At 49.0% G+C, this 11,053-nt stretch overlaps 2 protein-coding genes across 2 annotated transcripts; one reads left to right on the forward strand and one right to left on the reverse strand.

The window, feature by feature from the left end:
- The first annotated feature begins 1,137 nt into the window (after positions 1 to 1,137).
- On the forward strand, positions 1,138 to 5,973 carry kynu (kynureninase). The gene is made up of 14 exons (XM_068309637.1): positions 1,138 to 1,264; positions 1,984 to 2,162; positions 2,237 to 2,357; positions 2,427 to 2,509; positions 2,602 to 2,663; positions 2,739 to 2,810; positions 2,929 to 3,003; positions 3,078 to 3,224; positions 3,305 to 3,403; positions 3,473 to 3,546; positions 3,664 to 3,716; positions 4,290 to 4,375; positions 5,030 to 5,260; positions 5,341 to 5,973. The coding sequence occupies exons 2-14, from the start codon at positions 1,994 to 1,996 to the stop codon at positions 5,470 to 5,472; spliced, it is 1,404 nt and encodes a 467-aa protein (XP_068165738.1). The 5' UTR covers positions 1,138 to 1,264; positions 1,984 to 1,993; the 3' UTR covers positions 5,473 to 5,973.
- Positions 5,974 to 6,221: 248 nt separating this feature from the next.
- LOC137591560 (homeodomain-interacting protein kinase 3-like) lies at positions 6,222 to 10,805 on the reverse strand. Its single transcript, XM_068309636.1, has 9 exons — positions 10,400 to 10,805; positions 8,759 to 8,946; positions 8,486 to 8,677; positions 8,183 to 8,364; positions 7,975 to 8,098; positions 7,769 to 7,888; positions 7,597 to 7,689; positions 7,334 to 7,503; positions 6,222 to 6,690 (listed from the first exon to the last, which is right to left on the reverse strand). Exons 2-9 carry the CDS (start codon positions 8,828 to 8,830, stop codon positions 6,240 to 6,242), a joined length of 1,404 nt encoding a protein of 467 aa, XP_068165737.1. The 5' UTR covers positions 8,831 to 8,946; positions 10,400 to 10,805; the 3' UTR covers positions 6,222 to 6,239.
- Positions 10,806 to 11,053: the final 248 nt, after the last annotated feature.

The following is an 11,053-nucleotide window of genomic DNA, read 5'->3' on the forward strand; positions in this document are numbered from 1 at the left end:
TGTGTGTGTGTGTGGGGGGGGTGTGTGGATTAAATCAGTTTGTGTCCACCGAGCCTCTGATTGGTCGGTTTGTAGTTTGAATTAAAGGTAAAGTCACGTGCGTAAAGAGAATTGAATTTAAATCTTTCACGTGTTTGAAGTCAGTGAAGATACCCCCCCCCACTTCCCCCCCCGAGAAAAAATCAGGTGGTGGGGGCGGCACACAGTAAACATACCTTCCGCTAAATAGAGACCTGAGAGGAGCAGCAGGTGTCCGGATCCTCCCCCCCAGATTCAGAGAAGAAGAGCCTCCTCCTCTTCTTCTTCCCCCTCCTCCTCCACCACCTCTTCCTCCTCCTCCTCTTCCTCCCCCATTCCCCTTCTTCCTGTTCCTCCTCTTCTTGCCCCTCTTCCTCCTCCTCCTCCTCTTCCTCCTCGTCCTCTTCCTCACACCTGTCCTGCATGTGTTCAGGAGCTGTGTCATACTCTTCACACCCCCGCTGACCTCCTGACCCCTCTGGGTGTCAGACTACTGTGGCGGTGGTGGCTCTGACATCTCTTTTGAAGTGTGGGCCCTGAGTCACCGTGGAGGGGGTGTGGGGGGGGGTCCTTCCTCCTGAGTGCTTCCAGACGCCACCAAACCCATCCTCCTCTGCTGTGAGAAAACGATGGGGAGTTTTATTTACACAGGTCGCCGTGATGACCCTGTGATGTCATCAATGACGTCACAGCACTTACCATTTACCCAAGCATTTAGCTCTTATTGGTGTGAGGAGCTGACACACACACACACACACACACACACACACACACACACACACACACACACACATAGCTTCCTGTGTCCTGTCGCTTTAATGTGACGTCACGTGGTCGATGCCGTTCTGAACACTCAGGGGAGGGAAAACCAGTTCGCTCAGAACGTTGTTATTTTATCCCCCGCACCTGAGGGCGGTTCTGATGACGTCACAAGTCATGTTCCGGATGGGCCATCTCTGACGTAAATGCGTTTTTTTTTTCTTTTTGTGCGTACAGATAGGATTGGTCACGTGCATCCGTCAAAACACGTGACCAAAAATAAAGTAATAATTAACTAATGAAATAGCGTCTGACTGCTGAGGCCCGCCCATGTCCGGTGTGACGTCAGAGCGTCGACCGGCTGTGTTTCCAGACGGACTGGTGGAGTTGAACTCTCCGGTTCGGACGGCGAGCAGAAACGACCCCCTTCCCCCCCCCCACCCCCAACTCCGCTGGAACGGAACTGTGAATTGGACCACCTGCATCTGTAAGTCGAGCTTTTCACATTAAAACTCACAAGGACGCTTTTATTTCTATGGGCGAAAGAAGAACATCCGGTGTCCTCATCGATAAAGCAGCGAATCAAAAATAAAAAAAAGTTAAATTAGAAAATAAAACCGCAGCGAATGAAGTCAGGAAGAATTCACGAAAGGTTGTTTTTTTTTTTTTTATCGATATGATCGAAATTAACTTCGCATAAAGCTTATTTGTTCCTGCCGGAGATTAACGTTTCATTGATCACTGTTAATCGATAACCTACGAAGGCGCTCACTGGTGAGTGAGTTCATTGACAGAAGACGAACGCACTACAAAAATTAAAACTTTAAAATAAAGTAAAAGCGTCCTTTCAGGTGTTGTTTACGACACGTATAAATAAAGTTTTGTGAAAAAAAAAAAACGATGGTTCAAATTCAGGAGTATGTCGTGTTTCATTGATTTTTTTTTTCCTGGTCCTCTTTATTAATAACCAAACAAACAGTAATTAACTAATTGTTTTAATAACATAATTGTGTCTTTGATCTTAGTTTGTAAAGTCATTCATCTCCAGTCTTTATAATGTTATTTCAGCTCCAACTTCAAGTTGAACCCTACTTAACCCCCCCAGGTCCAAAGGTGGTCAGGCGGTTGTTGCTTTGATAATGGGGGGTTCTGCTGGTCTCAGACTGGTGGACTTCAGACTGATCTAAACAGAGTTCTTCTCTGCAGCCTGGCCATCATGGAACTGTTCCAGGGCTTGACCACGGCAGAGACTCTGAGGCGGGTGTCGGCCCAGCTGGGCTGCAGCCCTGCCTCCATCAAGGTGGCTGAATACCTGGACCAACACGACGAGCTCAGACCTTTCAGGGAGAAGTTCTACATCCCCAAAAAGGCAGATTTGTCTTCTTGTGAGTCCCAAACTTGGGTTCTAATCGCCGCTTGTGGGTTTTATTCTGAATGCTGGCTCCTCCTCTTCCTCCAGCTGATCCCTCGCTGGTGGACGGCACTGAGGAGTGCATTTACCTGGTGGGGAACTCGCTGGGACTTCAGCCCCGAGCCGTCAGGGGGTACGTCGAGGAGCAGCTGCAGAAGTGGGCCAAGCTGTAAGTGAGCGTCGATGCTCTTCCTCTTCACCTGGACTCAGGTGAGCTAACATATTCCACCCTTCACAGAGGCGTCCAAGGTCACATGGAAGGACCTCGACCCTGGGTGTTGGCTGAGGAAGAACTGGAGGAGGCGATGGCGGGGATTGTTGGTGAGATCGGGGGGGGGGGTAGGGAGGTGACGCAAACATCTGCACAGGAGCCAATCAAATCGCTGCTTCACCGTGGCTGCTGTTCCTCACAGGGGCGACGCTGGAGGAGGTGGCGCTGATGAACGGCCTGACGGTGAACTTGCATCTCCTCATGGTGAGCTCCTGACCTCCTCCTCCTCCTCCTCGCTACAGACCTTCAGGACACTCAGTCTGTTTGTGTTTTCTGCAGCTGTCCTTCTACAAACCCACGGCGGCGCGACACAAAGTCCTGCTGGAGAGCAAAGCCTTCCCCTCCGACCACGTGAGTAAATGCCGGGGTCAGAGTCCCTCCCTCTGAGGTGGGCCAATAGGAGCGGCCTGTGTGGGGGTGAGGCGACGGCCGAAGAACTAACCAAATTCTTCTTCTCTGGTGTCTCCAGTACGCCGTGGAGTCCCAGATCCGACTGCGAGGGTTCGACCCGGAGGAGAGCATGCTGATGCTGTCCCCCAGACCGGTACTGGTCCCAGTTGACTTCCTGTTTCATGAGGTTAAAGGTCAAGTCTAACTGAGATCACTGCTGCTGTTCAGGGGGAGGAGACTCTGAGGACGGAGGACATCCTGGACGTCATCGAGAAGGAGGGCGACTCCATCGCCGTGGTGATGTTCAGTGGGGTTCAGTATTACACCGGTCAGCTGTTCAACATGGCCGCCATCACTGAGGCGGGGCAGAGGAAGGTGATGCTCTCTTCACTTCACACACGCTTGAACTCGCCAGCTGTACATGATTCAAACGCGACCCCGTCCCGCCTCTCCAGGGCTGCTACGTGGGCTTCGACCTCGCCCACGCCGTGGGGAACGCTGAGCTGAAGCTGCACGACTGGGGGGTGGATTTCGCCTGCTGGTGCTCCTACAAGGTCAGCTGACATCCTGTTGAGGGTCAGGCTGACCGTGTGTGTGACTGACTGTGGCTTCCTCCCACACAGTATCTGAACTCTGGCGCCGGCGGTTTGGCCGGAGCGTTCATCCACCAGAAGCACAGAGACAGCATCAAACCCGCGTGAGTGCCCCGCCCATTTTTTTTCAACCGTAGGTCTTGAAGAACACTGGACTTTCTTGTTTTAAACTTTGATATGATGATGATGATAATGAGTGAACATGCTGTGGTTTCCTCCAGGCTGACAGGATGGTGGGGGCACAAAATTAAGACCCGATTCACCATGGATAATGGTAAGAGGGGACGCCTTTCTTCATGCTTTTTGCCCTTTGGGGCGGCAGTGGCTCAGCGGTAGAGCAGACGTCTTGTAGACAGATCCCCCCAGCCATCGGTGAATCGAATCCCACTCCCGTCAGGATGTCACCAGGAGTGTGAGCTGACGGTGGGAGGTGTCAGCTCACCTCCCAGCCACTGCCGAGGCGCCCTTGAGCAAGGCGCCGTCCCCCCGTACAAGCTGCTCAATTGAGGCGCTCAATTGGGGCGCGTTCCAGAAGCCGCTGCCCGTCACTCTGCCTCCCTGATGTATGTTGTTTGATGTGTACTAACTGCATGCTTGCAGGCCCCCCTTGTATGCTGTGTTTCAGGGGGCCTGTATACACACTGATTGTTAAAAAAACTAACACAACTACATGTACACCTGAGTGACTATGTAATTTCCCTGCGGGGATGAATAAAGTATACTTCTTCTTCTTCTATGATGTCTCTGCTCTGCCCTGTGCTGCCCCCTGGTGGCAGCACCGGGGGTTACACCCAGTCACATTGAACCTGAACCTGAACCTGTGTCCCCGTTCTGTCTCCTGTCCCAGTGATGGACCTACGACCCGGCATCAGCGGCTTCAGGCTGTCCAACCAGCCCATTCTGCTGGTGTGTTCTCTGCAGGCCAGCCTGGAGGTAGACGCAAACGTTACACAAAGTTTAGCACACAAACACACACCCTCTGCTGGTGCAGCTGGTGCAACACCAATGGGGTTGGTGGTGGTCAAAGTTAAAATGTCTTGTAGTCTAAGTATAACTTACAAGTAAACATTGAGTAATATTTTGTATGACTTATCTTCACATAGTGAATGCAAGTTTTCAATTGCTGAATCTCACATTTATACCTGCATAAAGTAGGACAGAAATAAAGATAGTTCAGCTTACATGTTGACTTAAGTGTATTTTTGTAGGTAAACTGAACAGAAGATTTTGCCCTCAGAATGCACCAGAATGCAGGAAAACAACCCCATTTTCTAAAAAATTTTCTGGGGGAGGCCCCCCGGACGCCTCAGTGTGTGTGTAGGGGTTTCCCTCCCGCAACAAGCGTTGGTTGTCCGTGTGCTACACCACTGTCTTGGACACAGAGTGTGGCTTTTTGTGGCTTGCTCAATTCTTTTTCACTGAGCCACAGCGGCTTAGTCATACTAGCTCCTAGTGCAAGCCCAGTTAGCGTAGGGCTAATCGCTGCTCCGGTCATAAACGTGAGCTAATGAACCCTACATGCTGCCTGCAGGAAGAGGAGGCTGCATGATGAAGATGCTAACAGTTTCTGCTCCACTCTTTCTCCAGATATTCTCCATGACCAGCATGCAGGCGCTGCGCAGGAAGTCCATCCTCCTGACCGGCTACCTGGAGCACCTGATCCACCTTCTCTTCTCCCAGGACCCCGCCCAGCCCCACAAACCCTACATCCGCATCATCACGCCCTCCGACCCCGAGCAGCGGGGTTGCCAGCTGTCGCTCAGCTTCTCCATCCACATCAGGGAGGTATTCCAGCAGCTGGAGAAGAGAGGCGTGGCAGTAAGTAGACAACACGGGTTCCACATGTATGTGCTAAGACCCCTACTAGTTGGCGTGTTAATTCTGTCCATGTTGTTCAGTGCGACCTGAGGGAGCCCAGCGTGTTGAGGATCTGCCCGGTACCGCTATACAACTCCTTCACGGACATTCACCGCTTCATCCAAACTCTGGGGGCGGTCCTGGCTGCCAGCAGCCAATCAGAGAAGGCCTGAGCAGCTGTGGTGAAAACCACCACTGGGTTATTGATTATAGATTTAGTGGTCAGCAACATTAAAGTCACCACAGGGCATCAAAGATGCAGAAAACAAAACAGCCTATTGTCCAATCACATCTCACTTCCTTTGTGGGCGACGCCCACTCTGCTCACAGCATGAGGTTTTCATATGACACAATTCCTAAAATGTGACCGCCCATCCCCCTTCTTCCTCCCTCTCCTGTACATTACACACATGAGTTGGCGACAGTCCTCCCTTCACCAATTAACACCGACTTTATGAGCGTCCTGACTCCGCCCTCTCGCCCTGCTCGTGTTTATGCACTATCACCGTGACGGTTGCTCCTCCTCCATTAGACATAATTGGCATCAATATGCAAAACGTAAATGGATTAACCTTCCTTAAAACTAACAAGCATTTGGACACCCAGCTGGGGGACGGACCACAATTAACATTTGTCATCTTTGTTGTGATGTGAGAATAAATCATTTTAAAACAGCTGCGTTGTCTTTCCTTGGAGATCGATGTCCTGCACGAGACGAGAATAAATGATGGTCTGCATATACAGGAGGAGGCCTGTTACAGGAGGCCTGAGGATGGAGCTCTGCACCTGGACGGGAGGTTGCTGGACTTGTGCTAAAAATGGGGGTCATTGAAAGAAGTATTTTTAATGCGATAAATAGATAAAACACCAGAAAGTATTAACAGAATTTTATTATAACAACAGAACAATGAAAATTTCAAGTCAAATATCTATTAAAAAATTAATTATCCAGTCTATTTACTGCAGCAACTGAACAAACGTCTGGTAAATTGACAAACTGACGGAAAGTTTTCATCATCCTTTTCCTGAAGCTTTTGGTGGTGGGGGGAGTCTCTGTGGCTGGAGGAGGCTCAAGGGCGGGGGAAGCGTCTGAGACAGGAGGAGCCTCTGTGATGGGAGTAGTCTCTGTGACAGGACAAGCCTCCTTGGTGGGAGGAGCCTCTGTGGTGGGGGGAGCTTTGTGGGTGGGAAGAGCGTCTGTGGTGGGAGGAGCCTCTGTGGTGGGAGGAGCCTCTGTGGTGGGAGGGGCCTCTGTGGTGGGAGGAGCCTCTGTGGTCAGAGGAGGCTCAGGGGTTGGAGGAGCTTCTGGTTTGGGAGGAGCTTCTGTAACTGTAGCCCCTCGTTCCGGATTGGAAGCTGAGCTGTCCGTCTTGGTCCGAGCAGCAGTCAGACTGCAACAAACATGACCATCAATCAGTGAATCGATCACTGAATCCATCAGTGAATGGATCACTGAATCAATCAGCGAATTGATCAGTGAGCCCTATTATGAAAAACACAGGTCTCTACATATACATAGTGGTCCTCCCTAACCCAACCAACTCCTAGAATCTGGTAAAAAAAACACTTCCGGCATCAATAAATATATGGAATTTTAGGAATTCATGGCCCTGATCAAATCAAAATGATCGGATTTTGCTAGTGCCCAATGTGTGACGTCACAAATTGCGCTCTGTTATTGGACAGAGTGATTGATAATATTGATTGGTTGACATGCCCAAGGGCGTGGCCATCCCCGAGGAGGGAGTTCGTTCAGGCTATGGTAGCTACACACTGAAGGTTCTTCACAAACTGTTGAAGTCAGCTAACTAGTTAGCTTCCCTTCAGTCATGTGCGTGTTCCCTAAAGGCGTATCCTCATCGTCATAGCGAACACACCTGCGTATATCCACACTGCTCATAAACAGCCTCAGCCTTTATGGACATTTCAAATAGAGTGTAGTTGGACATCTGGCATAATATAGGACCTTTAACACATGTTTTCAGGAAGTTGTGGGCCGGATGTCTGGCTCCTCCCACACACATGCCTACTTACTGTGCTCTGATTGGAGGTTTGTGGGTCAGGTAGGCCCTGGAGACAAACGGGTGATGCAGAGCCTCACGGGGACTCATCCTCTGGGTGCCTTCCAGGCGAAGCAGGCTTCTCAGGAGGTGGAGGAACGCCCGCCGGTTCTCCAGGTCGGAGTCGTCGTCTCTCAGGTAGAACTGATTCAAAAACAGATTCGGGTCAGCTGACTGGACACTGGTCTCTGAGGCAGATCGACAGCTACCAACACTCAGACAGTAAAGACTGCTTACATCCACCAGACCGTCGAGAGACTCCAGAACCCTTTTCCGCCTGTCCTGCTGCATCTCCTCAATGCCGTTAGCCTCCTTGTACTGCCCCTGGGTCTGATGGGAAAACATGTTGGTGAGACTCATTTAAAGCAAACAGAATCACATGGATTCATATAAGCGACGCTCCTCATACCATTAGCTTCCATTTGGCTGACTCAGCGTCCTGCACCTCCATGAAGTAGGACCTGGTGTACATCCCAGCAGACAGCAGCTCGTCGTCCGGCTGACCCAGCAGGACCACCATGTCCTTCATCTGGAACCTCAAACAGAAGCCCATCAGACTCCAGCGTGAACCCGTCTCCACTCGTCCGTCCTGTCTTGTGACGTCATCCGACTCACCATTTGAAACGGGCAGCGGGTTGAAAACAGACCCTGACCGAGGTAGAGGCTCGCCAGGACGCATCCGACCCCCCACACGTCGATGGCCTCGTTGAAGGGCAGGCCGAGGGACACTTCTGGGGCCCTGAGGTGGGGGACGAGAGCCAGAGGTGAGACTCCTGCTGGACGACACGGATCTCCAGTAAAACCACCGACCCTCCCAGGTTACCTGAATCCACACGTCTGCAACATCATCCCCGGTTGGACTCGGGAGACACTGCAGGCTTTCCCGAAGTTGACTAGCTTGACCCTCAGGGGCCGTACCTCACTGTTGACCAGCATGATGTTCTCTGGTCTGATGTCTGCATGGACGACAGCAACACTCCTCATGGAGTCCAATGCCACCAGCAGCTGCAAGGACAAAGAAAGGACCAGAAAAGAGGGGCTGGGTTTTCTGTGTTCTGTGGGCAGGATTGTGGTTTCACTGATGAAAAGCTAATCAATACATGATTGATTACATATCAACACCCACCTGCTGAGCAATCGGCTGGATCTCGTTCAAGGACAGCGACTTCCATCTACGTTCTTTCAGGTGGGTGCTCAAGGGTTTGTCCAGCAGCTCAAACACTTGACAGGAATTACCTCTGTGTTCAAACTGATCGATGAACCTGAGGATGTTTGATTGATCCGGGTTCAGGGTCTTCATGAGCGTCAACATTTGGAACTATGGACAAAACAGAGACAGGAGACGGTGTTCTGATGGAGGACACATTCCAGTCCAAATAACTGGCGTCCAAAGCTCTACCTCCCACTGAAGACGTCTTTTTCCTTCTTCATCTCTGACGATCCTCATCGCCAGCTTCTCCTGCGTGTCCATATTTGTGCACAAGCGCACTGTACCAAAGGTTCCTTTACCCAGAATCCTTTGCACAGCGTAGCGAGCGTCGTTTCGGTACAGACAATAGCCATTCCGGATCTCTACGGGTTTATCATCTGTGGTGAGAGAAGATGGAGAGAAGACCTTTAAATGTGTGTGTTTAACCAGCAACGGTGCATTCTTGTTCATTCTAACTGAGAGACAAACACTGACAGGACTCAAACCCAGCTTGAATATGGAAATGTAATGTAACACAAAGATGTGAGGGACTCAGCAGGACAACCACATTGCAGTAAGTTTTACCAGCATGTGTAACCACTGCAAAAAAGTTCTTCATATCCCTGAAGACCCAAACAAACGCAGAACTGGCTTCAGCTTTAAAATGTCTGATTTAACCCTTGGGCACTGTTTGGGCCCAAAGGGACATTTTTGTTGTTTCTCTCCCAATAAATCTGTCAGTTAAAGGCTAATATATGAAATTTTGCCAGTCATTTTCTTTCATCTGTATTTTCTAAATTCCTTATTGCCTGTCATTGGAAGTGTATAGAAGAGCAGATTTTCAAAAATGGTATAGTCAAAAAGTGGTATAGTCAAAAATGCTCCAACTGACTCCCATTATAACCACATATTTTTCATGTACCATAAGCATATATATATATATATATATATATATTTTTTTTTACTACGTACAATAATGCTGACATGTTATAATGAAACATGATCTTCATTGTCTGCAGCAAGACAATGACCCCAAAATCACCCCACAACCCATACACAGACCCATTGTGTCTGGGTAACATTCATCCAATAGTTGTAATATCTTTATCAGAAGTATTAAAGTGTGCACTAACTTGGAAATATTCCACATTTTGTGTTTTTCCCATTTTTAAGAAAAACAGGGTTCTAATGGCAAATTCCATATAAAAATATATATTAATAATAATTTTAAAAAAAAACTTTATATCTATGGATAGGTTTGAAGTAATGGAAAAGATCTGATGCATTGAAAGAAAAAAATATTTCTGTATTACATTTTTTTTTTTTTAATACTCAGCCCTTTTGTGACCCGATTAGGTAATGTGTGGGGCCACTTTAATAAGTCTTGGGGGGTTAAGTCGAGTCCCCAAAGCGGAGGCTAAGTAGAGACCGAACGGCGGGTCGTTCTCCGACCGGAAGTCACCGAGTTTGGGACGGAAGTCCGGACGGCTGCTAAAACAAGCTAGCTAAGGGAGGCTAACGATGGCTGATCCGCTGCTACCCGTTAGCTACATGTCAGCTATCGGTTAGCTTCCTATCTGCTACCTGTTAGCTACATGTCAGCTATCTGTTAGCTACCTATCTGCTACCTGTTAGCTACATGTCAGCTATCTGTTAGCTACCTGACAGCTTCCTATCTGCTACCTGTTAGCTACATGTCAGCTATATGTTAGCTTCCTATCTGCTACCTGTTAGCTACATGTCAGCTATCTGTTAGCTACCTGACAGCTTCCTATCTGCTACCTGTTAGCTACTTCTTAGCTACCTCTTTACAACATGTTAACTGTTAGCTGTACGCTACGTGTGAGCTACCTGTTAAAACACTTTTTCTCCCAAAACCGCTTCACGTTAAATCTTCCGCCGTATTTTTCCAGGTATTTCCTGGTTTCCGGCCACCAAGACGCTTCCGGTCCATTTTCTCCGGCTCACTAAACTCCAACTTGCGCTGGATCCAGAAATCCACCTGCTTTATTATCTGGTGACGTCAGCGAACGGAACCACCGTCATCGCGGCTTGTTTCAGAGGAGCCACACTTCATGAAACACCGGATCACCACTCGGCTCGGCTAAACTCGGGAATGTTCGTTCATATTGACGATGACAGAACGGCGCCCCCTGCTGGGCGAACAAACACTGACGAGCCCGCAGACGTCGATGCGACCTGTTCGGAACCGGAGCTCCAAATGAACTAATTGTCCTCCAAACCTGACGGACGTTTCGTTTTTACCTCCAATAATATAAAATATGAAATTTAATAAATTATTAAAAACATGATAAAAACGATCTGTTTTTTTTTTAAAACTAAAATCACACCTGCGGGGTTTTTTTTATTCTACTCCGAACACTTCGCTCTACTTACTTTTACGTCCAGTTGGATTCTTCGTGCCTTTTCTTCGTGTCATACTTGAAGTCTTTCTAGTTGTTATCAGGCCTCTGTTGTGTCGGATGAGATGCGATCGATATGAAA

Source organism: Antennarius striatus, chromosome 24 (genome assembly GCF_040054535.1).
Source record: "Antennarius striatus isolate MH-2024 chromosome 24, ASM4005453v1, whole genome shotgun sequence".
Lineage (NCBI taxonomy): Eukaryota > Metazoa > Chordata > Actinopteri > Lophiiformes > Antennariidae > Antennarius > Antennarius striatus.